This window comes from Pelophylax lessonae, assembly GCF_965119305.1.
Source record: "Pelophylax lessonae genome assembly, chromosome: 2".
In the NCBI taxonomy this organism is placed as follows: domain Eukaryota; kingdom Metazoa; phylum Chordata; class Amphibia; order Anura; family Ranidae; genus Pelophylax; species Pelophylax lessonae.
In genome coordinates, this window is record NC_138769.1 from 412,289,537 (window position 1) to 412,302,098 (window position 12,562).

Consider the following 12,562-nt stretch of genomic DNA (forward strand, 5'->3'; position numbering starts at 1 on the left):
AATATTAAACTTAGACAATTATGAATAATATGGCAAGCAATATTCAAAAATAAAATCTAAACACTTGGTGGTATTTGCAATTTGTTTCATTCACTCCTATAGAAAAAAGCAATATTTAATACTTCAGCATTGTATGAATGCTCTTGTGAAAATAAATTGCGTGTCCTCTAATATTGGGATATCCATCCATTGTTGAAATATCAGTTTTTGCAATGCAAATATGTATTGTTAACATTACCAAGCAGTATTTTCATAACTGCATTGGGTTTTATAAAACGGGATATCATTTATTAAAATGTATACATTATTATTATTTTTATATTTATTTGTTCTTGCAAAAAAAACAAAGGACCTCAGTGTAATTACCAGCAGTTTTTACTTTGGGATGAGAAACTCCTTTATCAATTGATGCAGGAACACAAAGTCATTTATAGACTAAGTTATGTTACAAAATACACTAACATATGCAAACAGAATGAAAGCAAATTCTGTTGCTCTCATTATCATGTGGAGATTTTGAATGAACAGCACTGATCACAGCTCAGCAACAACAAAAATATGCCATTGTTAATGTACACCCCGTAACATTAATATATACGGTAAGTAAATTGACATTCACCTAAAATTCACTTCAAGTGAATCTTCCAGGTGCACGTGTTTTAAATCACAAACATTGATTCACCAAGAATGAACATTTGGAGAAAACCACATTCACTGCTTTATAAGTATGCCCATATGTTTATTACATGTGGCAAGGAAAAAAGGGCAGAATTTTATACAACCAATTCTCTAGTATCAATTTCTATAGCTTTACATAATCTTATTACTCTTTTCACTGTCCTATTATATAATTGCACTTGTGTACATTACATTAGTACTCTTACCACTGTTTTAAGAATCACAATTATAACACAATGGTTATTTGGTTAATTGGAAGCAAATAGATGGTTGTTATGATCGACTGTAACAGGAAGCTGATATGTACAGGCAAAAAGCCTTCCTACAAATATAAGTTCATGTTAAGTTTTGCCAGATTTATAGTTAGAACATGTGTGAAATTGATGTACACCATAATTAAATGTGGACTTTGAAATATTACACATTTTGTAGAACATTTTAAAGTTTTAATAATGTATAAATATATTACCAGGCTTTGTACGAGTCCGAGGAGATGGTTTGGGTTTTTGGGTTATTGGTTGTGAAACTTTTTTCACGGGAACTGGAGAAAAAGAAAACCCATGTACAGCCATTTTTAAATAAATGTCCATAATGTGTACCACACTATAAATGTGAAGACTTATGAATGAAGAATGAATGAAAAAAATGAGTAAAGAATGTTCTGTATGAGGCAGTATGATGATTTTTTTTATTACAGTATATGGATAGAATGATTAATACTGTAAAAGCATGACATGTTATTGGAGCAGTATGTTTCAGCTAATACTAGGTATAAATACTATATACAGTTTGTCTAAATTCATGGTAAAAACCATATATAAACTCAACAGATTTACTTTTAAGAAATAATTGTTAGTGCAACTATAAAGCTGTACACAGTGTAGTTGTACATAAACTAGAACTCCAATACTTTATACCTCATTAATCATATTGGCCAAGCAGAGGTGGCCATGCCAAAATGTCTTCATGCAAGTGTTGCCAGGGGCTGTCACTTGAAATTGCAGCAAGTTTACAGCTGTACACATGTGAAAAAAAAAAATACAGCCATGCACGTTTCTTTCATTTAAATATGTAAAGCAAGCAGTAGTCATACTTTACTTTACTGTGAGAGTAAGGTAATAAGGCACGCCGCATGAAAATGTTTGTTTTTAAATGATGCTGGTTCTTATCCCTACTATCTACAGTATACTAGGGAATGGAATATTAGAGTGGCATGGCTAGCATTTGCAGAGAAGACAGGTTACCAATGGAACTTGTTTGCTCCCCTTAAGCATGCAACATCACATTTTACCCAAAAAAAGAACCAACTGTGAAGTAGCAAGCTTTTGTGGCCAGTCAGAGTCTAAGGAAGGAAACTTGTTCAATTCCCCCATCAACACAGTCAGCGTTGATGGGGGAATGACTCCTGCAGTGCTGTTGTGTTCTGCTGACTTCCCTGTTGGCGGAACACAATGATTAATGTTGCCGGCTGTAGCCGTTGGCACTAATCGTTCTTGACAGGCTGGTTGTACACGAGTCAATCGCTAGATTGACTTGTGCACTACCAGGGTGCCCATACATGAATCGAAATTCCACTAATCCCTGCTGAAGCGGTTGAATTTCATTCCATGTATGGCCAGCTTTAGTCTATGGTGGGGGTCAGCAACAGGCTGAATGCCATATCCCTCTTGATCATGACCCTGTCTTTATGGACCTCACTAGCGTTGGGCACTCAGGACATATATCCTGTGTATGTATGAGAGTGTTTGTGTTTATACAAGTGGATGCACATGTGTGTATCTATGTGAGTCTGTGTGTGCGTTGGCGAAAAGCCTCATAGTTGGTACTGCTGTGCTATGAAAAAAGGGGGGCACTAGGTTGGATATACTCCTAACTCCTGCACTCTGTTCATTGAGCTGTACTTTGCTTTACTCCTCCTGACCTCTACACTCTGTATGTTAAACACTTCTGACCCCCATACTGTGCGCATAATATACACCTGACCTCTGTACACTGTACTCCTGACATTCAGTATATTACATACTCCTGTGTTCTGTACATTGCACAGTCTTTACCCCTGCACTGTGTACATTACCTACTCCTGAATGCTACACTAAATAGGTTACATACTTCTTCCCCCTGCACACTGTACATAACATACAGTACATCCGGAAAGTATTCACAGCAATTCACTTTTTCCACATTTTGTTGTGTTACAGCCTTATTCCAAAATTGATTCAATTCATTACTTTCCTCAAAATTCTAAAAATAATACCCCATAATGACAACCTGAAAGAATTTTATTTAAAATCTTTGCAAGTTTATTAAAAAGAAAAAAGGAAAAAAATCCCATGTACATAATTATTCACACCCTTTGCCATGACACTCAAAACTGAGCTCAGGTGCATCCTGTTTCCACTGGTCATCCTTGAGATGTTTCTACAACTTGATTGGAATCCACCTGTGGTAAATGCAGTTGCAGCAGTGGCCTCCATCATCCGTAAATGGAGGAAGTTTGGAACCACCAGGACTCTTCCTAGTGGGGGCCACCTTGCCAAACTGAGCGATCGGGGGAGAAGGGTCTTAGTCAGGGAGGTGACCAAGAACCCGATGGTCATTCTGACAGGGCTCCAGCATTTCTCTGTTGAGAGAGGAGAATCTTCCAGGAGAACAACCATCTCTGCAGCACTCCACCAATTAGGCCTGTATGGAAGAGTGGCCAGACGGAAGCCACTCCACAGTAAAAGTCATATGACAACCCACCTGGAGTTTCCCAAAAGGCACCTGAAGGACTCTCAGACAATGACAAACAGAATTCTCTGGTCTGATGAAACATAGATTGAACTCTTTGGCCTGAATGGCAAGCATCATGTCTGGAGGAAACCAGGCACCGCTCATCACCTGGCCAATACCATCCCTACAGTGAAGCATGGTGGTGGCAGCATCATTCTGAGGGATGTTTTTAGCGGCAGGAACTGGGAGACTAGTCAGGATCGAGGGAAAGATGAATGCAGTAATGTACAGAGATATCCTTGATGAAAACCTGCTCCAGAGCGCTCTGGACCTCAGACTGGGGCGAATGTTCATCTTCCAACAGGACAACGACCCTAAGCACACAGCAAAGATAACAAAGGAGTGGCTACGGGACAACTCTGTGAATGTCCTTGAGTGGCCCAGCCACAGCCCAGACTTGAACCTGATTGAACATCCCTGGAGAGATCTGAAAATGGCTGTGCACCGACGCTCCCCATCCAACCTGATGGGAGAAACTGCCCAAAAAATAGGTGTGCCAAGCTTGTAGAATCATACTTAAAAAGACTTGAGGATGTAATTGGTGCCAAAGGTGCTTCAACAAAGTAGTGAGCAAAGGCTGCGAATACTTATGTATCTTTTTTTTTTTTTTCATTTTTTATTTTTAATACATTTGCAAAGGTTTCAAACAAACTTCTTTCAAGTTGTCATAAGGAGGTATTGTTTGTAGAATTTTGAGGAAAATAATACATTTAATACATTTTGGAATAAAAAATGTGGAAAAAGTGAAGCGCTGTGAATACTTTCCGGATGCACTGTACTTCCTACCCCTGTACTCTGTACTCTGAAAAATACATATCTTTGACCCCTGCACTCTGTACACAACCCCTGCCTCTGACTTAGGGTAACAAATTACTCTCAAGGCATGAAAAAGTGAAAAAACCCTGCATCTGGGGTGACAAAATGTGAATGAAAGTGAATGCTAGGTTTCTTGCTGAAGCTATAAAATTAAGATAAGTGTATACATTGTGTGTATGTTCCTTCAAACCTTTCTTACTTTTTAATGGAGCCTTGCTAGGTTATCTTAGTTAAAAAAGCAAACTAACCTTTTTTGATCCCTTCCATATTGTTCAGGTAGATCTGCACCTGCCATGTTGCCATGGTCTATAGCAGGGGTCTTCAAACTTTCCTAGGAAAGGGTCAGTTTACTGTCCTTCAGTTTATTGCTTTGGGAGTAGAAAATGCCTCACGCTTGGTGGTCAATGGGGGTAAAAAAATAACATAACATTGTGGGCAGTAGGAGGAGTAATAGTGTCCCATCATTGGTGTCAGTGGGAGGAATAGTGCCCCATCAATGGTGTCAGTGGGAGGAATAATCCCCATTATTGGTATTAGTGGAAAGAATAATCCCCATCACTGGTGTTAGTGGGAGGAATAGTGCCTCATCTATGGTATCAGTGGGAGGAATACTTCCCATCACTGGTGTCAGAGGATGGAATAGTGCCCCATTGTTGGTGTCAGTGGGTGGAATAGTGCCCTTCAGGCCAGATAAAGACAAGAAAATGACCACATCCGACCTATGGACTGCAGTTTGGAGACCACTGGTACATAATATGACTCACATAAACTTTTAGACATCATAATAGTATGTTATTTACAGAAATATACGCATGCCATTTAAAAGCAGGAATGCTACTCTAATTAGCTAAAGGATTTACCGGTAGTGGTATGGGGGCTTTCAGGTCTTTGAGTTGTTGTGGACTGAGGAGGCAATGTTGTGTTAAGAACTGTAAGAAAGAACATTTTTAGTAGTGACAGTTATTGAAATATTAATACACAGAAAGCATCAGTGTTCATCGTGTTTAAATAATGTCTATGACACATAAAAAGGGTTATGTTTACTTGAATTGAGTACAGAGGACTTTAAATATCCCTGCAGATATACCAAAGTACTTCATGGCATTTCCAGAGAAGAATCCCCATCATGGTGTAAAAACGGTTTGCTCCAGTTTTACTAAAGGATCTATTCCATAAATGTTCCCAATAGGCTTCACCATCCCATGCCCCACCCCAGGTATGCAGGACTTCTTTATTGTATTAGTATGACCGCACCTTTTTGCTTGATTGTACCCAGGGAAAAGAAAAATACCAGGTCTAGTTTTGCTTTGCTGTCTCTGAAAAAGATGACTCCCTACTCTGCTCCAATAAACAGAACCAAAAAGGAATCCCAAGCCACACACTGAGTGTGTCATTGGAAAGATAAAAAACAAAGAAAACTGTAATAAAATATGAGTTGCTGCCCACAGTAATCAGATCAGACTTTGCCATTTACTGGCTCTGGCTAGCTGCTATGAGAAACAGATCTATAGTTGCTTCAGTTTTAATATTGGTGAATTAGAAGCTGTAATTTAGCAGTCTTTATAATGTTATTAGGAAAATGAAACAAAAAGCAATCCCTTACACCTAGTTAATATTAGTAAACGCCTCTAACCTCTATACATAAGCAAATCTCAAATACGTGTGATTATCAGAAGATAGTATTTTTAATTAGCAGGAGATGGCTTGGAGAATTTCCACAAACAAGTATTATAGTTTACAGAATATTTCACATCCTGGTTCTGGTTAGAGTACCAAGGAGCCATAAAGGTGATGGTATTTTTATACTGATATGATGAATTGATTGGATTGAAATCATCCACTCTGTTGGGTAAGTAAAATAATTAGTCATTATTTGAGGTAGGAAAAAGATACCTTTTTCAATGTTTAGAAGGTAAAATGTTTGATTTTGCAAATTATTGAATTATTTTGTTTGACTTCTATCTGGGTACATGGTAATAATAAAAAAAGCGTTCTAATGAGCAATCACAGAAATAAAAAAAGACTGTGTTACCCATCTGTACATCTGTGTCGTCAAAGATCCGGAGGCTAATAACATGTATAGGTACTTTCTTTATGGTTTTGGGAGCTGTGATGGAGAACAGAATGATCAACAATTATAATGAAATAGGTTATGTCACTGAAGAATGAAAACACAATTATAAAGAAAGCAGGTATGGATAGTTTTAAAAAAAGTAAAAGTAAACTAATATATTCTTGGGACTCACAAATAACTTTCAGATGCTGCTGCTCTATAGTTTCTGGAATTTTACTGAAATCTGCCCTGATTTCGCTACCCCACGGGTTTACTTACTGAAGCATATAAGAAGAGCCATGTATTCCCTGTGGTTAAATCGTGCAACTAGCTTGCCTGTTTTACATTACAGTATGAAGATTTGAAAAATATGTAAGTGGTATTGTGAAAAGGCATTTGTTTTCTCTGCATAATTGGAAGACTTGATGGTTGTTACTTATGAATCTGTTTTTTTTTCCATACCTTTCAACACCAGTGCCTTTTTATTAAAAAAATAATTGTAAGATATGTGTGTGTGTGGTTACAAAGGCTGTAAATATGTGAACCTAAGGCTCCATTCACACCAGAGCGTATTGTTTTCAGGCGTTTTTTTGGATGTTTGCCATGTGTTTTTTCATGTGTTTTTTCAGGCACTTTTTGCAGTTGTTTGGAGGCAGGCATTGACATCTAACATAAACACTTGTAATCTGCCAAAAAAGAAGCTCATGTATTTTTTTGAGCTTAAGGCGACAAAACGCTCATATATTAAAATGAATGGGATTTTGCTTGTTGGGCGTTTTGAGACTTCAGAGATGACCATTTTACGAGCTGAAAAACGCTCAGGTGTGAACAGGGCATAAGGATTAGCTGAGCCCTAAAATGAATAAACACAACATAGAAATCCTTTACTTTCATAAGTTATGTATGCTTTGTGTACAACCAAAAAATAAATATTTACAGAAAATTGTGCTATGAGCAATTTACTAAACAGGGATGACTTCTTACGTTAAAAGATCAATAAAAATGCCTAGGACCTCATTTTAAAATAGTGAAATTATAACGATATAAATAATAGTTGAAGGTTCTATAGTTTTAGGTTAACCTGTGGCCAGACTATGGCTATCCAAGCATTCACATATTCTTAACAAAAAGTGAAGGATTTTACCTATGGTACTTGCCAACCAAGCCAATCCTTACACTTTTCTCCTACATGTAAAAATCATATTTTTTTGCTAGAAAATTACTCAGAACCCCCAAACACTGTATATCTTTTTTTTTTTAGCAGAGACCCTAGAGATGTCAGATGACGTCAACCTGGGGGAAGTGGTTAAAACAAGCCCCCTGTCCTCTGTATCTGCATCTACTGGACAGCAATTCCTTCTCAAAGTTCACAATATAAGGGCTACAGTTGTTAGCTCTCTGCTCCCTTTTTCACAGAACCTGATCAGTTTTTACATTAAAAATGAGAAGGCTGCAAGGTTTAACACTCACTGCTGGGAGTGGGAAACATGGCGAAGCTGAGCTGCTAAGACAGACTTCAGTGCTTCTGTTGTGAATTTTGAGTATGGATTGCTTCCCCATATCAGCAGCTACAGGGATCAGTAAGGGCTTGTTTTTAAAGCTCATTTGCTGCTTTGTTAACAATATCTAAATGCTTGAATGTCCACAGCCTAGTTATACAGTAGATATACTTTAAACTATGCTAAAATTGGTAGTGACAGCTTTACTAAGAAGTTCCAACCATTGCTGGTTTTCCTATGAAACAGTACCCTATTCCTGTGCATACTGAAACACATAGGGGGAGATTTACCAAAACTGGGGCACACAGAATCTGGTGCAGCTGTACATTAACCAATCAGCTTCCAGGTTTTAATGTCAAAGCTTTATTGAATAAGCTGAAGTTGGAAGCTGATGTACAGCTGCACCAGATTCTGTGTGCACCGGTTTTAGTAAATCCCTCAATAGCATCTGCAAGTAGCAGGCTTGGGAAGTGCCCTGCTGACACTGCAAAGCAGAAAAAGAGTAGTAACATTTTTTTAACACAAGTATAAACTTGTGCCCAACCCTCTTCTTTTCCATCTGGGTCACAGAGATGGCACCTAAAACTGACTGTGCTGAATAATATACAGGCAATGCAAAATCAAGGCTTGGCATATACCTATATAAAGTTGCAGATCGTCCATTTATTTCACAATGCTGTATTATCAGCCCATATATATTTTTGTTAGAAAACCATTTTTATGGCCTTAACCAAAATTTAAAAAAAAGCCAGTAAGTGTAACGATAGTGTACTATTTGGAAGCTTGTGCTTACATATCTCAGTAGCTTAGGGTAGAGTTTGAACAAGTAAAATGAGTCAGAGAACTGACTTATCTCTCTGTACCCCTTTTCTAATATGACTTCTTCAACAGTTTTAATCAAAGAAGTATGCAAAAGAGTTTCCGCTGCAATTGTTCTTTAGAAAAGAATAATATATACAGTATGTAGAAATATTAATATAAATTTATATGTATATAAATAGTAAAACAAACCAGCCATAAATCATCAGTGTAAAAAAAAAAAATTGACCTAACACTAATGCTGATGTTTAAAGGAATTGTAAAGTCAGAAGGTTTTTTAACTTAATGCATTCTATGCATTAGGATAAAAAAACCTTCTGTGTGTAGCAGCCCCCCTAATAATCGGGGACTCTCCCTCCTAATTGGTTGAGACATAGCCACGGCGCCATTGGCTCCCAGGGCTGTCAATCAAAGGCAGTTACAGTAGCTAATCAGGAGAGAGAGAGAGGGGGTGGGGCCAAACTGCAGCTCTGTGTCTAAATGGAGGGTCGTGTCTTGCTGTGGGGGCCCTCAGCAGGAGGGAGGGACTAGGAGCAACAACGAGGGACCCGAGAAGAGGAGGATCCAGCCTGCCCTGTGCAAAACCAACTGCACAGAGTATGTAAGTATAATATGTTTGTTATTAGAAAAAAAAGAAAAACAAGACTTTACAATCACTTTAAGCAGTCTGAGGAGGGTAGCAAGCATGAATGAACCCAAACACACAAAAAACATGTGTGTGCACTCACATAGAACAATATTGAAGAAACCTAGGTCAATTGAGACCAAGTCACACTACCAATCCATATAACAATCCTTAAGTTGCTCTCCATTTGTTTTTCTAAACTAATACTCGGCTAACGCTGGGAACATCAAATCTGTACTTTATAACTTTTAATAATGCAGATTCCTATAATATATGGTTAGCAGCAGGTTTTATGTCAACTCTTAATGTGCCTACCTGTGAGCAGTCGGAAAGGGCTATACTTGGTTTTATCCCAAGGTCACGTCCCCATATAATATCACTTGAAACAAAGCATACATGAAAAAATAGGTGCCCTGAAATCTCAATAGATGCCCCTTTATATTTTTTTCATTTCCAATTTCAGCTGTAGACCGTGCTCAGTAAAAAACAAGACCTAGGCAACTATACTGAACTAAACATTTTTTTACTATACTAGAAAAACGAATATCTCAGTTACCAGGTTTTGACTGTGGTATTTTATTTGACTGAGTTGTTTTAGGGGTTGGAGGTGCAGTAGTTTGTGTTTCACTTTGCACTGGAAAATAAATAGAAGAAAAACATAACAAAAAAAAAAAAACAACAGATATTATAAATGATTTTTTGATATTAAAAAAAAAGAACGAAAAATGTCCATTATGCGATTGTTCAGGAGAGGAACAAAAAGCAAGGAATGCAGAAAAGAAAGAACGCTAGAGGAGACATGCCTTTTTATATAAAATAAAGAAATATTTTTATGCTCTGGAGCACAGTTTTGTAGCAGTGGAGAAGGTTACAATATTGCATAGTAACACATGATCAAGAGTATACTATTTCTTGCAGCAAATTATACAGCATTGGGCTTATTCAGTAAAGTATATGGGTGCAAAGGGTAATGACAATGCTCATCATATAATAATCCATAAAAACCAATCAGCTATCAATATTATTAAAATGTATTTACATAGTGCCCTGCATATAGTGCTATACAAATAGGTGAAGAAGAGTCCATACATATCTAGCAGATAGTAGATGTGAAAGTAATGTTTAATCTGTTAATGAAATAACTAAAGAATATCTATGAGAGGAGTTTACAGTATGTTTATCCTGAAGAACTGTGCTTTTTTAACTTTCCTATTTTAAAATATTGTGCAGGGTACATGTAATGACAAAGTATTGTGTTTCAGAACATCATAACTGAATGTGTACAAGGTAAAAGAAAACATAGCAGTAACATATTATTGTAATATTGTTATGTAATGAACACAATAAAGTTATCATAACATAAAACATGACATCTGTTCTTCGTTTTTGTACATTCATGGAGAAAAGAACAAGGTTCTTTAATCTGGTGATCAAAGTGATGAATGGCATGTGAGCACAATTGTTCCATTAGTTCATGGGAGGTGTCCATCAATAGTAAGAACTGTGTAGATCATAGATCCAATTTATGCATAGAGACTACACATGCGTAGCATCCAAACAGGAGGGTTAGGAAAAGGAAGAGGTTAAGGGTGTGGGGGATGGGTAGGGGACAAATAGGGGAATGGGTAGGGGAGGGTATCTGTCCCCTAACACCACCTGTTAGGGAAGAGATAAAGCCTCTAACAGGTGGTGTTTTAAGCAGCGGGTGTGAGAGATAGAAAGTGGTGGCGAGAATCTGGATCTGCTGCTTAGGAATAAGGAATTGCCACTGAGACCAGATTTTGGTGTAGGAATTCAGAAAGTGGTTCAATTCTGCTGTAAGGTATTCCATATTGTAAACATATTGGATGTGTTTTTATAGGTCTGGTTTGGGCTGGCTCATTGGTTATTGCCTATTCAATGCAATTAAGCATCTGGCTGAAGTCAAAATATGATTCATTAATTTAATGGAATATTTAGGCCCAGAAGTAATTTACCTGGTTCAAAGGAGATAGATAGGGCTAGTAATGTTTCAAGAAAGGAGTTGGTTTAAAGTCAGAAAGTGTAACAATAACCAGTAAATTATTGTATAGGCTATAGGCATCTCCAGAAAGTGGATGGAATTGTTGGGTTAAACATTGGAGAAATTTTGGTGGGTATACCACTGTTAGATGATTATTTTGGATCTCATTGTATAGAATGAATATAGAGGTTTTATTGGTGCTACTCCATATCTCCTCCAAAGCATTATGCTCTGGAGTGCAACCCAGGGAGTCTTCCTATTTGAGAATACATTTATGAAATGGGTTACTGGTAATAATATTTAAGTATCTATAAATGTCTTATATAAAGTGTGCTTTTGAAGGGCCTTCCAAGCAAAGTTCTTCAAAAGAAGGCAACCTAAAAAACATCAGGTTTTTGAAAATAGTGAGCGTAATTATTGACTTGAAAATAGATGAATAAAGACTTTTATGGTAAGTTGAGAGGGGACTGCAGGCCCTGGAAAGAGAGAAGGGTCCTATTTTCTTTGTGAATGATGTCTTGAAACCAAAAATACAAACATTTCCAGCCAGGTTTATGTTGGTACCTAGAGAAATTATAGTGTTGAGGGGCAGGGGGGCTGTAGAAGACAAATGGAATTTGTCTTTTCAGTATAACCATTTATTTTTGGTATGGACCATGACGGGAAAAAAGATTCCTTCAAGTTGGTAATGACTGACCATAGCAGAAAATTCAAATGAATAGGCATGATCCAAATCTTCTCTATCTCCGTCCATCTGTTAAAAGGATGAAAAGCTGACCAAGAGAGCAAGAGGTTAATAGCGTAGGTTGGCTTCTAGAAAGTCCTTAGTGATGTCAGGAAAGCCAAGATCTCTCTGGGATTGACAGGAGAGAAGAATCTATTTAGGCACTCTATACCTTTTATCATTCCAAGTGAAGTTTAGCATAGCCTATTTTATTCTTTAATCTTTGAGGAGGATCTTATCTGGCTAGGATTTACAGTAGTAGACTAATTTCGGTTAAAACATATTTTAATGAAGGTTTTTTTATCTATCCATATAGTTTTACATTTTTATAGGTAGTTTTAAGGTTGCTTTGAATAGCGGCAAGAAATTAGTGTGATTTAGTATAGATACTTGGGAGGTAAATAGAGAGGTGAATTTGAAGGCTAGAGGACTAGAAGACTGCTGAACAGTGCCTGTGGGGGTAAAAAGCTCAAACTGTACTATAGCAATGATAGTAGTGTCTGATAAGCAAAAAGGAATTGCAGAGCTAGGAAGAACTAATCAGAAATTATTGTAATTATGACAGCACAATTAA

At 37.3% G+C, this 12,562-nt stretch overlaps 1 protein-coding gene across 1 annotated transcript in view; it reads right to left on the minus strand.

Annotated features, from left to right (window-relative positions):
• ABI3BP (ABI family member 3 binding protein) overlaps positions 1 to 12,562 on the minus strand; it is a 520,855-nt gene that overhangs the window by 168,042 nt on the left and 340,251 nt on the right. Inside the window, exons 31-34 of the mRNA XM_082245218.1 lie at positions 9,819 to 9,896; positions 6,299 to 6,373; positions 5,127 to 5,195; positions 1,148 to 1,219 (exon numbers count right to left, since the gene is read on the minus strand). Of these exons, the coding sequence (XP_082101344.1) occupies positions 1,148 to 1,219; positions 5,127 to 5,195; positions 6,299 to 6,373; positions 9,819 to 9,896 (294 nt within the window). The remainder of the gene's footprint in view (positions 1 to 1,147; positions 1,220 to 5,126; positions 5,196 to 6,298; positions 6,374 to 9,818; positions 9,897 to 12,562) is intronic.